The sequence below is a fragment of the Pteronotus mesoamericanus genome, unplaced genomic scaffold (assembly GCF_021234165.1).
Source record: "Pteronotus mesoamericanus isolate MK-2021 breed Mesoamerican mustached bat unplaced genomic scaffold, CSHL_Meso_final contig_256, whole genome shotgun sequence".
In the NCBI taxonomy this organism is placed as follows: Eukaryota; Metazoa; Chordata; class Mammalia; order Chiroptera; family Mormoopidae; genus Pteronotus; species Pteronotus mesoamericanus.
The window spans coordinates 658,341-675,218 of NW_026555108.1; the positions used below are offsets into that span (position 1 = coordinate 658,341).

Below are 16,878 nucleotides of genomic sequence, written 5' to 3' on the forward strand. Positions count from 1 at the left end.
GGAGTCTTCAGACATTTAGTCTTACTAACGTAACTTCTTCCAACTTAAGATAGAGAGGTTTACCTGTCTTAGGTCAGTTTCCGTACAATCAGAATGATGTAAAGACCTAGGTAGTTACCCAAGCTGGGTAATTTTGGCAATGATAGATTTCAAGCATTCACTTTTTCATTCTAACATTTAATTATGTATGTCTCTGGGCCAGTTACATGCTAGATATTAAAGACACAAAGATGAGACCTGGTTCTACCTTAAAGGAGCTCACAAACTAGGGAGACCGAAGGTAAATATCTCATAAATAAATACAATACAGTGAAAAAACCACTGCTCTCTAGTAATGTATAGTAACTATACCCTTTTGTAGGAGCCAGGGAAGCTTGAGCCTTGAAGAAAGAGTAGGATTTCCTCAAGGGAGAAAAGAAAAGGAAATTAATTTATTCACTCATTCATTCATCCACCCACCTAGCCAATAATTACTGAGTGACCACACAAGAAACACTATGGTGTGCAGTGGGGATACAAAGGAGACAAACACTTACATGAATGAGTACAAACCAATGATAACGAAAATAACAGAAGTCCATACCAGGTACAACAAAGGCACAAATAAACAAAGAACAGAAGACAGTTTAAGTGGGCTTGACAGGTGAGTAGGCATTCGTCAGGTTGATGAGAACACGACATAACACGACAGCATGTAGAAAGGTAAGGAGGTATGACATAGGTGAGGTACTCTAAGTACCTTGACTAAAGCTAGGCTTGCAATGAGGGAAAGAGGAGAGAAAGGCCTGCCCAGAAGGGCAAGAGCCAGCCTGACAAGTGTGCATTTCATCTGGTGACAAGAGAGAGCCACTGAGGTGTTAAAAGCGGAGGAGTGCCATGACAAGATGTACTCCCTGTGGTGGCTGTAAGGAGAATGGATTGGGTGGACATGAATTTGGATTTAGGAAGGCCAGTTACAGAGCTACTAAAATTGTGAAAGGCAAAGGAGGCCTGAACTAAGGCAGTAGTATTGGGGCTGAAAAGGAAAAGAGGGATGGTAAGAAAGAAAATGGATATGGAACAAAGGAAAAGAGTCAAGGATAATTCTGAAATGTATGGGATCCCAAAGACAAGTTTTAGTTGGTTTAGAGAGTAAATAAGAAAATTTCAGTTTGGGCCATGGTGAGTCTAAAGTAGTTAAGGGACATCCAATGGTGAGTCCAGTGGATAATTGGATATGTGTCTAAAGTCCAAGAAGGGGCTAGAAACCAAGCCAGCGTATAGATTTGACCACTATATAAATGGAGATGGTAGTGGAAATTGTGGGCATGGCTGCTGCTGTCCAGGCAGAGACCAAAGTAAGAAAAGGAAAGATCTGGAAAAGCAGTTTTTTTAAAAGGGAAAGTAGAGGAAGAGGGATATTACAGGAGTCAGCCTGTGAAAAAGCAGCCTGAAAAGTAGAAAGAAAACCATGAAGGAGTAGTTGGATTAAAATCAGGACTACAAAAATGGTTCAAAGAGAAAGGGATTAACAGTGCTAAATGCAGCAAAGAGGTCAAAATACAACAAAGATGAGCCATGGCTGGTGTGGCTCAGTGGATTGAGTGTTGGCCTGCGGACCAAAGGGCCACCAGTTCAATTTCCAGTTAGGGCGCATGCCTGGGTTGCGGGCCAGGTCCCTGGCAAGGGGTGTACAAGAGGCAACCACACATAGATGTTTCACTTCCTCTCTCCCTACCTTCCCCTCTCTCTAAAAATAAATAAATACAATCTTTTCTAATCTTTTAATAAGAACCTTTCAATCTTTTTAATACGGACCTTATTAAAAAAATACCACAAAGATCAAATAATGAGCCTTAGAAATGACGGGTCAGGGGTCACTAGTGACCTCAGCAAGAGTAGTAATAATGGTATAGAAATAGGATCATAGTGAACTGAAGAATGAAGGGAGGTAAGAAAGTACTAATAGGGAAGACCAACTACTTTCAAGAAAGCTCTAACCAGGAAGAAAAGAGGACAATAGCTAGAAGAAGATAATAAAAATTCTTTTTATTTAGAAATGAAAAAAAGCATTTGAGTGTATTTCTTGGGGATGAACTACTTGAAATAAATAAGTTGAAATGTCAAGAAAGTTTCCTTGAAGAAGGAGGGGATGGGATTTCGAATCAGGTAGAGGGATTAATTTTACACAGAAGATGGGGCATCAGAGGTACCAAGGAAGACGACACAAAAAAGTTGGTAAGGATAGCAGTGGAAGATGAGAGCTATCCTTGATATTTCCATGAAGAGACAGGCTTAAATATGTGTTCATGGGGGTGGGGGGAACAGTGGTATAAACCAGCATGAAAGAAAGGTACAGATTAAAAATAGCAGCTTGATGGACAGCACCCAAGCAGGGACACATAAAATGACTGCTAGGTGGCTAAGACTACAGAACTACAGCTAAGATTATAGACTATAAACCCATGATAGCACTAATTAACATAGCTACGAGATTTATTTCTTTGTGGTTATGTTTAGTCATTAGGGTGTAAGAGCAGCTAATGTAGAAAATGACTGGGATTAGCAGCACAGGTAGAGTGGAAGGATAAGGGGCAAGGTGGAATGGATGAGGTTCTATGTCACTAGGTTTGGCTAGATAGGAGAGAATGTATAAAAGGTGGATAAAGAGAATTTAAATGTGTATAGATCTCCATAGGACAGAAGAACCAGCTAAAGTTAAGAGTGTGAGAACTGGAGTATAAAAGCTCAAAGAACATCTGTGCAGTGTTCAATAGATTGTATAAGGACATTCAAATCTCCTGTGATGAGAGTAAGAATCAGGATGGAGAGGAAGGTAGTAAGGACATTCACAAAGCCCTTAATGGAGAAGGGAGAGTAACTAGGAGAGGTACAGAGTGGTATAGCTAAAGGAGGAAGGAGTTGTGGAAGGTGCAAGGGCCATGGGCCCTGTGGTTCATGGGATGTGGACAAATCAATAACCTTTATAGTAGAAAGTACAAAAGAAATGATATTCCTAGAAGGATAGTTAGGTTGCAGGTAAGACAAAAGTTAGTGAGCTCTGGGAAAAAAGTTTCTCAAGCATTTTAACTTCTCAGTTAACCAGATTCTTCAGGTAATATCAGAGGCATGAGAGTAGCAACTACACTTTCCTTAGGGCTCCAAATGGAGTGAAAGGTCAGTGGTGTACAAGAAATGATGCACAATTTCACTAATGATGAAAAATGCAAGTTAAAGCATAACATAAAATACATCACCTATTGTTTCTCTGGCAAAGATTAGAAAGATCAATAACCATTACTGGCAATAGGAGAAATAGCCGTTGTTGGCGGGAATGGTAATTGGTGCGACCTATTTGGAGGGCAATTTGACCATGTCTGGTTAGTTGGAAGTATTCATACTCTGACTCAGAAAATCCACTTCTAAGAATGTTCAAACATACAAAGATATATGTTCAAGGGCATTTGGTGCAACAATATCTGCATTTGTGAAAAACTGGAAATAACTGAATTGCCCATTAACAGCGAACTATGGTAAATTCCCATTAGGAAATATGATACGGTCATTGAAAAGAATGTAGTAGTACTGGCTGAACTGACCTGGAAAATGTCATTATATGTTAAGTATAAAATGTCAGATGCAGAACAATATGCACAATATAATATCGTTTTTACAAAGTAGTAAATAGCCACAGTGGCTGTTTAAAATCAAATTCATGAAGATTAAGTGAAATTTAAAATTTAGTTTTTCAGTTTCACTAGCCACATTTGAAGTATAAAACTTCCATGCATGGCTAGTGGCTATTGTAGTAGTACAAATTTAGAACATGTCCATCATCACAGAAAGTTCAAATAGTCCTGATCTAGAGGTATACACATTAAACTATTAACAGTGGTGTGTATGCTGTGGAGCAAACTACAAAGAACATTCACATTTGATGTTATATATTTTTGAAATGTTTACTTCTTTGATAATTTACATGAACAACTTTTGTAATGAGAAAAAAATAAAGATAATGAAAGAGAAAGAAAGAGAGGAAGGAGAACCATCTGTTTTTGAGAACAATAAGTTCATTATTATCAGGGTCTTATGAGCAATGGGGAACCACTGGAGGATTTGAGGTTAAAGTGCCATTATCAGATGTGCTCAAGAAAGATGACTTTAGGCCGAACTGGGGAGTAACTAAGAAAATGCAAATTAGGAAACAAAATAGCCATGGGGATATAAAGTAGAGCATAGGAAATATAGTCAGTAATATTGTAATAACTATGTATGATGCCAGACTTAATAAAATCTTTTTAAAAAAGAAAAAAATTAAAAAGAATAATTAAAAAGTAAAAATGTGGCAAATAATTAAAAAGTACAAGTTACGTAGTTATTATAGTGTTTTAAGCAAGGGATGAATGTCTTAACTAGGAAAATAGCAGTCAAGGCTGGGAAGAATGCATAGATTTGAGAAACAATTGTGAGGCAGCAGTGATGGCAGTAGGCAATTGCTACATGGAGGGGAAGAGAGAGAATTCAAAGCTGACTGAGTTTTCAAGCTTGGGATAAGGGACAGGCGGTCCAGGCGACGGGAAGCACAATATAACTGTGCAATCCCAAGCCTATCTTTTTCACCCACTCATTTTAAATCAACCAATATTTATGAGGTTGTACTGTCTATCAAATTGATCCCTTTTTTGTATCCTCACTCTCTTTGGCCTAATGAAGTCAGCTTCAGAAAGGGAATACAGATGTATGGGTATAGGGCATGTGAAAAAGGAACAGTATAAAGAATGGTTAGAACAGTGGGCTTGAAACAATCAAGAGGGTCACACAGTAAACATTAATAGCTTATTATAATAAAAAGTGTAGACAACAGGACTAGGAAAGTCAAAAGCATTAGGGCTGGATATTTAAGGCAGTTAATTACATATACTCTTCAAATATTTTAAGCCAGAGGCTATATATCGCATTAGTTTCAACTGAGAAAATGACAGCACGGTGATGAAAAGTCATTCTTTCCTTTTCTTTACTTCTATAAATAAAGGGGTAGAAGGGTGGTCAAAAGGGAGAGTCCCCATGTTTATAAACCAAACTTCAAAATGAGAAGATGTATACTCCCAATTTCTTCTTCTTCTTTTTTTTTTTTTAAACATCACCTAACCAATGATACAAAGGCCAGGGTTCTGGAGGTCAGAAAATAAACATGAGCATGAATGAGTGTAGGTCTGCCTCTGAATGCAGTCCAGGCATTCAGAGGCAGACCTACAGAAAGAAGTCATAAAAGGTCTGCTTTATACTCAGAGCTCTGAATACCATAGATATACAAGCTCTACATTTATGTTATACCCACTGTTACTTCCACTTGATACCTTAAAATCAACACAAAAATACAACAGAGTATTTGAGCTGGAAGGACCAAGAGAGGTCATCTAGGAGTTTTTAACCTGAGGTCAGGGGTCTGTGAAACCCCTGAAATTAAGGCCCCTGTTCTGTATGCATAGCCATATGTGTATTTTTTTCCAGAAGGAAAGGGTCAATACTATTCCCATATAGTTCTGTGGACCCCACAAACTTTATGCCATTAGATTCTAGCCCAACCACTTCGTTTCACAGATGAAGAAACTGACACCCAGAAAAGGGATAAGATTGGCCTAGGGTATACAGTAAATGAGCAGCAGAGGTGAATCTAGAAACTAAGGTTTTTTTCAGTATTTTTTCTACCAGGATACACTGCTATCTTAAGAGATCCCATAATTAAAGTCAGTGCAAGTTCTTAAAAGTCCTAATTATTACCTTTGCAACGAAACTTCCAGCATCCATAATAGCTTTAATGTGTGTCAACCACCCTGAGCTGTCCAGGCCGCTAAGAAATTCACTCACTGTTGGACTTTTCAATTCACAAACTAAGGTAGAAAAAGAAGCAGATATTGAAATTCACAATAACCTCAGTTTATTCACCAAGAAAGGGAAAAAAGTGGATCCCAATTTTGTAAATGAGAAAGCTGAAGCACAGAAAGCTTAAATGATTAGTTAGAAACCACGCAGTGAGTCAGGGACAGGATTAGGGCTAGAGCCTACCAAGTCTTCCACCGCTGGTCTCTGCTTTCTTGAGTTGTAGAACCCACCCCAAGCCCACAGAAATCTCTTAAAAGAAGAGCCAGAAGAATGAGTCAGTAACCACAGGAAAACACTCACATGTCCTCTGATTAGAAAACACATTTGCCCTGGCTGGTGTGGCTCAGTGGACTGAGTGCCAGCCTGTGAACTGAAAGGTTGCTGGTTTGACCCATAATTCAGGGCACATGCCTGAGTTATGGGTCAGGTTCTCAGCTGGGGGCATGTGAGAGGCAAGTGATTGACGTTTCTCCCCTTCTTTCTCCTTCCCTTCCCCTCTCTCTTTAAAAACACATAAAAATAAAATCTTTTAAAAATTATTTTAAAAAAAGAAAACATATTTAATCCTAATTCCACCCACTCATCATAACTCTTCAGGCCCTTAACATCTGGCTGTACTCCCACCTTCTCCCTGCAGCCCTGTACAGTCTCAACAGCTTAGGGAAAAAGTTAATTTCCATGTCCTTTCCACTGGTTATCCAGCAGAGGGCAATCTTTTGCCTCAAAAATGTGTAAAAAGTCCCATTCTCCTCTACATCTATAGAATAATCTGGGACAAAAAAGAAAGGAAGAAGAGATCCAAGGAAGAGGAACACTAATATCCTAAAAAGGATGCAGACTGTGGAAACAGGATTTAATAAGGGTCATGTAAAGAAGAGGTCTTGGCTTATAACCTAAGTGCAAAATTGAAGAAAAGAGGGGAAGAACAGGGAGTTCACTAAAGAAGGCAGGTTTTCACCATCTCTTCCTGAGTTGTCATACCGCATCATGGAATCCTGGGTAGTGGCTTTGAGAGAAATGTTTAAGAATCAAGGGTCCTGTCAGGCCCCAACCTCACCTTGCCCCCACTTCGATCCCAATTATTTTGCAGTGATGACAGATGACCCATATTGCCTGACATCAGCTTCACTCCTCTGAAGTCTAAATTCACCCCCTTCATCAGCACAGTGATGAAATCCAATTGACTCCTTACAGTAGATTAAATGAGGTGATTGCTTACCTTGAAGATGATGCAATGAATTCCAAATTCATTTATACTTAAGTTGACCTGTCCACCCCTAAACGCCAGCCTCTGTAATTCTATAGAGAGAAATGATTTCCACAGCAACTAAACCCAAATGGACTTAACTGAGTTATGAAACTGAACATCTTAGTTCCTCTGCCAGACCAAGACTGCTGTAGTTCAGCACTATGTAAGCTGGGTTCATACCATAGTGAAAAAACTTTTTGCCTATGATCCTGCTGACCTGATTGCTTTTATGGTCTATCCCAAATCAAGCGGGGTGGGGTGGGGTGGGGTGTGTGTGTGTGTGTGTGTGTGTGTGTGTGTGTGTGTGTGTGTGTGTGTGTGTCTGTGTGTGTAAAGCTATGGCCTCTGGCCTATCCAAGGTGAAATCCTTCTACCTTCCAAGAGTTTCTGCAGGCTGCTCCGCATCACATGGATGTTCTCAATGCCCATGAACCTGAAGCGAGTGTTGGCATAGTAGTCTTCGTTTTCATACCCCTTCCCAGCTATTCGGTTGGCCATGGCATTCAACTGCAATAGTTGAGGAATAATAGAGCAGATTGGGCAGGTAATAAAATAACAAGATTCACCAATCTCAATGCCTTATTCTAAACAGTTTTAAATCTTACCCATTGAAAAAGAAGTGGAAATCAGGGTGCATTCTGGAATGGAGAGAATTTCACTAGTTTTTAGGAAAGGTTATCTTAAATAACAGAGTAGTATAGAGGAAGATTTAGTGTTTTGGTTTTATTACTAAAACCCTACTTAAGAGATTGTAGGATATGGCAACTATGAGGATAGCTGGTCTGAGGAACCGAAATAATTTAGAGCTTTATCACAAACAAATGTTTTCTCAGCTGAAATGGCTTTATACTGGGAAACATGTGAAAGTTCAAAAACCTTTACAACTGAGAAGTCTAAGAACTTCAGGGACAATTAATTTCAAATAGCTATTGTAGGAAAATGTCTAAAACATGCATGAGATAAATGACTTTCACTCACTGATAAAATGAAATGGAGATACCCAGACCTGTTTTAACACTATGTTCAGCTTGTGGTAATCAGAATATTTCTAGGCCATAAGAAGAATATTGGGCAGGGTAGAGAGTAAATGAGATATAGTCAGGAGATATTAATACAATAACTAGGAAAAAAGGCCAAAATAACTTCTATGATGATAACCATCTTACTAATCAAATAGTTTTCTGTTGTCTGGGCCTCCTTTCTCATCTCCCAGTATTGTACATTTTAAAAGACAGGAGGAGCATATACGTGGACAGGGTGTAGTTTTTGTATTAATAGAAAAGAATGCCATTAAATCCTTGGAAGCACAAACTTTTCATGTTAACACATTCAGGGAAAATAGTCTATGTGTCAACATATTCTGTTTAGAATGCCAGATACTTTTAAATGGAGAAATGTGACAGTAATTTTGATTACTTATCACACAGAAAATGTCACAGATTTCATGACATTAATGACAAATGTCAAAGGAACACCTGTGGAGGTACAAGCAACAGCCACCTAGTAGCAAGGAAGTTTGCTATGACTGATGAACATTTCAGCAATCGAAACAGTAATTATAGTAACCCCTATCCAGGTCAGGGCAGCACTAGAAAGGCCGGCTATTGCAGATAGCTAGCTACATGGTATTACTATAAAATCTTTGGGAATATGACTGGCAGATTTGAGTAACAACTCTGTATTAGCAGCCTAATGTTCAAGTAGGGAAAAGTATAATATTTATTGAGCTCCTAGTATGTACTAGACACTGTACTAGGTTCTTTACCTATATTATTTCATTTAATCTTTATTACAACCCCTCAAGATAGGTATTTTTATTATTCCCATAAGAAAACAATCTCAGAGAGGTGAACCAATTTCAACTAGAGTCATATGGATAGAGGCTGGGGGGAAGATCTGACCCCAGGTTTGTCTGACTCCTAAAAATGTAGTTGTTTACAACTACAATACAGTTTCTACTAAAAGTATAGATCTAGCCATCCAGACGGGGGAGGCTGCTAGATATTTCTAGGCCTTCTGAGAGGAAAAAGGGACCTGTTAAAGGGGCATTTTGGTCTTAGGTTTGGACAAAAGGCACCAATCCTTCAGTTCTTTCAAAAGAAGGTATGTTTCCCTTTACCATTTTAAGATTATTTAATCTTGAAACATACAGATTTGATTAAACTCTTTTCATCTGGAATGGCAGATGCTGTTATGGTTGAAGTAAGACAGCAAACTCAGGAGAAATTCAAAGATAGTGCCTGAGAAGAAAGGGAAAAGATTTCCTCTCTTGAGCCCAGGGAGCCTTAGGTAGCTCTGGAGAATGGCCAATGAGTGATCCCCAAAATGGGCCAGGCAGCTGTCTAAGGCCACTATCTGATTTCATGCACAGCCAGTTGCTCAATTGTGATGCCACAACCACCTGGCTTAAGCATACATCTGAATCATTGACTTAGCAATCGCTAGTGAACAAAGAAATCTCCTAGTCAGACACACTCCACACATCAAATTACAAACGTATTTCTTTCTGGGGCTGTCCGTATAAAGGACATCCTTTAAGAAAAGGGAACCTGTCCTTTACTTGCCCCATGGGGCACAATTAATTCTTCAACAATCCCTTACAGAGGTATACAAAATGTGGAAAGTCAAAGAATTAATGAAAAAGAGTTTAGGCTAATACTTAGGTTGACCTGAGGACCCTCCTTTCTGTCACACATTTGAAAGGGACAGAGCCTGGAAATACACATTGTAACAAACCATACAGTATCTGGCTCTTGAAAAGATCAAACAATTTCACTAGGTCCATGTCCACTGCCAAAATCCATGGCAAACTTATATTCCTGCTCTTTTCTTTTTTTCTGGGACCAAGATTTAAACATCACTTCACTGAGTTGGGAAACACTTAATCAGTAAATAGTTCTGGGTGCTAAAATAATTACCGCCACATAAGCTAAAGAATTTCTGTTAATCATAGAACAGTCACATTCATGAACCCAATTCCTTGAGGAGACATCAAAATATCATTCACCCACTGTGGTTTAATACATTACTTACAATAAGATATGTTCGTATTAATGCTGCCAGTGTTAAGTTGTGCTTTATCTGAGAGTAAATTTACACCACAGAAGGAAAATACTGAAAATTCTAATTGATAAATAGATTTAGTGAAAAACATGAGGGAACATCAAAGAACCTCAGGCATTCAACTCAGATGTCACAAATTCAGGAGGTGGCAAAGCCAGGTTGTCCAAAGTACCTTTGAAAGCATCAAGGAGATCTCACAGTCTTGCTTGACAGTGACTGACAGGCTACAAAAATGGGCTCTGAATGACTTGTGGAAATGATTTTACACTATGTCTGACACCGTAAGCTCATATACACAAATATAATTTTCCCAATAACACTGCAAAGCTCAACATGTAGGGATGGAGATTACAAAATGAGTGAAGTAAGAATATCAAAGAGGTAACTGATAAAATACCTTTGGTCTTGTGTCTATAATATACATAAACCGGCTGCCTGGGTTGGTTTGTCCAATAGCCTCTAGCAAGCGCTCATCATCTTGGCTGCGAGTGTAAAACCCACACAGAGGCTGGCTACAGCGGCAAATGGAAGCCTGTAAGGAAAAAATGTGTCAGTTGAGGGATCGTATGCATAGGTGGTCAAAAATCTTCCTTGATCCCAGGTTTGGTGAGCAGAGAAAGAAGATGAACCAACTCAGAACAGTGAAGGAAAGAGAGATGTAGCTTTGAAGCCCAGCTGTTCCACTGACATTGGGCTCAGTCTCCTGCCTTCCCATGGCATGTGAGTTGTGTTACCACAAACTGCTGCTCTGAATAGTCTTTACCTCCCTTCTACATGGCAAGGACTCTCGACCTAGTCTTAGCAAATCTGGACTATAGGAAAATCACATCTTGAGTGCTTCCTTAATAAAACTCTATTCTCAATATGTATCAGGCCAGTATTTTTCTGAAGCTGCCCTGCTTTTCAGAGTTCCAGTCATATCACCCATGTAAACTAGAGGCTTGCTGTGGCAGCAGATTTCAAGACAGAGCAGAGATTTAGTCTTAAGAGAGCAGGGTTCACTCATTCATGTCAAATCAGAGGGACTAGTTTGCTTAAAGCCATTTCGGTATAAAAACAACGCAGCTATTTAGAAGGTATGTTTGGTAATGATTGGTTAATGGACTACATTGTACTGTAGTGTGGTTTTTAAGAAGTCTGCTCACTGATAGTTTGGCACAAAACACCCACTTGTTTCACTATACTCTTTTAGCACCTGAATAGTTTACCTACTTGAGAAACTGACTATTTGTCTAACTCCAGATCTCAAAATGACCAGAAGAGGCAAGAACTATTATCCCTTCCCATGGAAGGGGACTCAAATGAAGGAGTTAAGTGCTTTTTCCTACTACATTAAATCATACTAAAAGTAGTGAGGAAAGAATCAAGGACATCTGTGTGCCAGTGGGAGGCCACAGTCCCCAAATATCCTTTTATTCAACAACTTCCCATCAAGTTGGAGCCCACAGAGAAGGAAAGAAACAAGTGAGCACACTAAAAATGCCACTTAACATTTGCACAACACTTTACAATTTACAAAGTACACGTATATTTTTTTGCCTCTTGTGACCCACTTAAAAACCCTCAGAAGTACTAACGTTCAGAGAAGTAACTTGCTTGAGGTCACACAGCCAGTAAGTGGCAGTGGTGGGACTGAAACCCAGGTCTTGTAGAGCCAAGTTTAGTTCTCATGAGAGAAGTGCTCAACTCACATTATTCTCTTTGTAGAGGTAGCAGAGTACAGGTAACCGTTCTTTACTTCTGAACTTCGAACTTCCAACCAACGTTCCCAAGGTTACAGACTTAGGAACCACTATTTCAGGAGGGTAGGTACTGCATATCTAAAAGAAAACTCAATTTTTTTAACTCAGTATTTTTTTTTTTTTTTTACATTTCTCACCTGCTACCAGCAGGTTGGAATAGCAATCACTCAAACACTAGCTGTCCACTATTTATCATCTAGAATTATCCATTTCTTAGAAATAGTAACATAAATATCCTTGGTGTAATAGCTTTGGCAAGTATGCCATTATTTTCCAGAAAGGAAGGTATTGAGCAATGTAAGAACAAGATGTACTAACATTACAGGTAGAAATGCACATTCTAGGTAGAAACACACGTATAACCCTATCCTGAAATTCCTACCCTTGTCTATCAAAACAAACAATGTATATTGTAAATAAGTAAATTAAAACAAATATACTCAAATATAAAGCAGACAGGTGTAAAAGAAGAAAACATGATTTACTCTTTCTTAAAATGCATACTGGGCTCCTAGTATAAATATCTTGAGGGCCTTTAAAACACTAGCTTTGGGGTGGAAATGTTGACATTTTAGGTGTGACATTTACTCTACAAAAAGACTGAGACATTGTCTCAAATTCATCGCCTTTAGTGGTTACCAAACATATCTTTCTAAAAAGATAGTGATAAAATATTATAATAGCACAGACTTGACATTGCCAAGTTAGTTCTAATCACTCTTCTAAGTAAAGGACACTCTTAAACATTTGACAATGGATCAAATGAAAACATAAACAGGTAAAAAGTTCGAGGTAGATCAGATTGAATGCTCAACATAACTAATTAAGGTCAATGTCCTCAGAATGCAGAACTTTGACAGAGAAAAAGTTCTATACCTGTCCTCTTACCTGGACTTAAACTTTGGAGAAGCAAGTCATATAAAGAGAAATAAATGGAGCTTCCCTTTCAACTCAGAGGACCACATGCATCCAAGGTGCCAAAACAGATATTTCAGAGCTCATTTGGGGTACTCAGACACAGATTGGAACTGAAAAGAATTCACCCCACCTCTACTCACTCCTGTCAAGTATGACCTTTAACAAACCACCTCACAAATGGCCCTACTAAGTGACAGCTCATCAATCTTCCTATCTAAAAGATATTCAAAACGGTTGTCAGAAAGCCATTGCAGTTACTGTCTTTTAATGTTAGTAAAAAAAACTTCAAATAAAGATGCAACAGTTCAGAGATACCACTTAAACACCAATGATTCCCTGTGCAGGAAAGTCATCACAGCAACTCTGACTGCTATCCTTAGAAAGACCTGCTTCCAAGTCTGGCCCTCATCTGGTGCCCAGGAACTTGAATTTTGAAAGGGTTCCCACCATCCCTTAACTGATAAGAGTGACTGGTTGTGCCTACACTGTTTGTACAAACAATGTGATTTGTGCCAAGCACTTTTCTTTCCCTCTGGGCATCTGAAACTTTGGTCTATACTAGGCAGAGAGTGCCTATGTGACCAGCTGCCCCCCAAAAAAACAATCCTGGGCACTGATTATCCAATAAGGTTCCCTACAGACAACAATTTCCACATGTTGTCACAATTTGTTACTAGAGGAATTAAGTAAATCCTATGTGACTCCACTGGGAGAAAACTCTGAAGCTTGCGCCTGGTTTTCTCTGGAATTTTGTCCCTTTTCCTTTTGCTAATTTTGCTTTATACCTTTTCCTTTTAATAAATCACAGGTACAACTAGGACTATATGCTGAGTCCCATGAGTCCTCCTAGTGAATCACTAAACCTAAAGGATGGTCTTGGGAACGACTAACACATTCCCAGACCTCTTTCTTAAGATCCAGACTTAAAATACATAATTAATATATTTTGAATCACACTGAACTCAATCTAAAACTGAAGATACTGCCCTTTTCTCATGCTCCTTATCTTGGTTAACATATCTATCACCTACTGGGTCACCTAAGACAGAAACCAGGACAGCTGAGATGTACACTAAAATTCTTTCTCCTCCTCCCAGCCACATTACTCTGTCACCAGGTTCTTTCAATTATACCCCCTGAATCATCTCTTAAAACCATCTCCTCCATCCATACTCATTGCCTTAGTTCAGGTTCCCATATCACTCTTCTGCATTCCTAACAATCCAACTCTCCACACCACCACCAAAGTTATCTTTCTGAAATACAAATATACTCACATTGCTCTCCAGCTTAAAATGCTCTAGTGACTCCTAACTGCCTTCAGGATAATGTTCAAATTCCTTAATTTGGCTATGAAGCCCTTCATGATCTCACTTCACTTCCTGACCTCTTTCCTTCTCTCCCTGTAAATTAAGACAGATTCCCTTCTCTACACTATTTCCCAAAGCATCAGGCTGTTTCTGGCTTCCTAGTCTGAATTCCATATCCTTCATCTATGCTCCCACAGCACACTCTGCTATAGACTATGAGAACTCTTACTCAGTGTATTGAGTGCAATAGGTACTTAATAAATGCTTATTGCATGACTAAATGTTGAATGAAAAGGAGAGATTATGGGTTTTTTTCTTTTTTCAAAACCTTGTTTGCTAACATTCTTCTGTTTTAATTAAATGAACCTAAAGGAAAATGACAATGACAAAATTACCTCATAGTTTTTGTTGACATCTGTTACAGTCCAGTACCTGTTGGGTATCCCCATACGCCCAAAATCTGATAGTGGATCAATCAGTTTCCATCCATTTTCCCTCATCTCTTTTGTGGACTTGGGATTGTAAAAAAAAGCATACAGATCTTCAGGTAATGCTGGATAATGGAGATAAACACAAAAACATGGAATAATGAGTGAAACTTAACAACACCAAATAATGCTTAAAAAAGCTAGACTTCCTTTCTTCCAAAGGGAGTGTTTGTCAAACAGCCCCAGAAAAAGACAATGATCTGTGTACAAGGTTGCCTTGATGAAAGGAGTAAGAACTGGAACAGTGCTTTTGAGTTTTCTTTTAAAAGTGATTTAATTTTTTTCTGATACCAACACAAAGCAGGAACATTCTGTCTGGCGTTCTGTGAATTGCTGGATAATGGACTGAGATGGAGCTTCAGGGATTCACATGTTGGGGAAGTGGTCCTTACAAAGTTGTTTTGTTTTGTTTTTTTTGACTGAGCTCCAGTACCCTAGGAGTACTGTTTGTTGTAACATGTTACAAAACATTAACACAGTTTTCCAATCTGCTTATCAAGCCAATACCTGCTTCTGGCTGGTAAGTGGCCATTTCTTCTCTCCCGGTCAACCCCACTTCTCCCTTCACAAGATGCAACACACAACTGATAATTAATATGCCTAATTTATGTGGCAACAACTTTTCCAGAGATGAATGGAATCTGCCAGGGCCTTCAAGGACCAGGTGATGGGAGGCAGGGCAGGGGACAGGGGTGGATACAAGGTGATCCAGGTGGTGGCAGTGAAGCTTAAGGTGACCGTGTCTGAGGAGACTGAGGTGACTGAGACCTACAAGTAAATATTATACTTAAAAGGAGGGAGGGAAAGAGAAGGGGATAACATCTATTACATATCTACTCTATATAGCAAGTACAGACTAAAATGCACAAATGCATTTATACTTCAAAATAACCCCTGCAGGGAGCTTATACTATCACTGCTTTTACAGGCAAGGAAGCTGTGCTCAGGGCTTATATAACTTGTCCAAACACCATGGAACAGAACCCAGATCCAAACTTTGCCTTGTTTACCTTCATAGCCCATGGTCTTTCCAGTATGCAGTTCTTGGCAGGGGAGGAATCTAAAATGGTTTTAGATAAAAATATTATCATAACTACCTGTCTGAGAAAGCTTGAGCAGTGAAACATAAACTTCCTGGCACACCGTGTCAGAGTCTAAAATAAAGTGGGCCACCAGGAAGTTCTTGCAGCGGAGAATCAGGGGACAGCCCTTGCTGGTTATGGGTAACTTCTCCACAGAGGCAATGTGATGCATTGCAATCTACAAAACAGAAAAGAACCAAAATAAATTCACAGTTGTGCATAAGTTCTATCATTATTAGTAGGCTTGACTCTCAATAATGGGAACAGAATAACCAGAATTGTGATCAAATGTACAGCCATCAATCATCCTTTGTAAGGCACAACTGGGTTTCTCTCAAACAGAAGTAAATAGTGGTAAAGCAATGAGAAGAAAATTGCAGTGTTACAAAACTTATCCCCCCTTCAGAGTATAAGGTTACCAAGTTTGGGGCAATTATGGTAAATTGGCTCAGTACAGATGGCTTCCAGCATACTATGGTGAAATTTACAAACATGGTAGAATAATTGTCACACAGAAAAATAGGACTTTCTTTTGTTCTACCAAATTACTAATTAAAATTAATAACTAGTATTGTGCTTTATTTCTCACAAGGTTACCATGACCATTAACTATTTAATCCCTGTAATAACACTTTGAGGTATAATTATCCCATTTCAGGAATGAAGAAATGAAAGCTCTGAGAAGTGAATTCCTCATCAGAGGTCACACAACCCAGAAGTACACAAACAGGACTTGAGCCACGGCAGTCTAATGCCAAGTCCAGGGTTCTTTCTCTAAGAATTCTAAAAACTCTAGTTCTGGGATTAGGATTTAACTAGAAATATTAGGGAGAAAATTTCTCTCCCACATTTTAGACTCTAGTAACAGTAAAGCAAAACTAAAATGGGAGAAAAGCTGACCTGTGGAACTTAGGAAATGAGTAAAGACTGTAAGATTAATTACTGAACGAATTATACATAAGCACTATACTGTAGTTAATAAAGTTGTGTCCCATGGGAGTACAGGTTAATGAATCTGATTTTTTCAAGGATGATGAAATTCTTAGTCGCATCATTCCTGTCCATGCTGATGCCAGCAAAAAAGAAATGTGTGGAAAGTAAACTGATAAAAAGGAATTATGTCCAAATAATACAATTTTTTAATTTTTAGATTCAAAAAGCTGT

The 16,878-nt window shown here is 38.8% G+C and overlaps 1 protein-coding gene across 1 annotated transcript in view; it reads right to left on the reverse strand.

The window, feature by feature from the left end:
• MTMR8 (myotubularin related protein 8) overlaps nucleotides 1-16,878 on the reverse strand; it is an 85,429-nt gene that overhangs the window by 18,632 nt on the left and 49,919 nt on the right. Inside the window, exons 4-9 of the mRNA XM_054574221.1 lie at nucleotides 15,730-15,892; nucleotides 14,540-14,697; nucleotides 11,866-11,994; nucleotides 10,572-10,706; nucleotides 7,486-7,618; nucleotides 5,761-5,870 (exon numbers count right to left, since the gene is read on the reverse strand). Of these exons, the coding sequence (XP_054430196.1) occupies nucleotides 5,761-5,870; nucleotides 7,486-7,618; nucleotides 10,572-10,706; nucleotides 11,866-11,994; nucleotides 14,540-14,697; nucleotides 15,730-15,886 (822 nt within the window). The 5' untranslated portion in view covers nucleotides 15,887-15,892. The remainder of the gene's footprint in view (nucleotides 1-5,760; nucleotides 5,871-7,485; nucleotides 7,619-10,571; nucleotides 10,707-11,865; nucleotides 11,995-14,539; nucleotides 14,698-15,729; nucleotides 15,893-16,878) is intronic.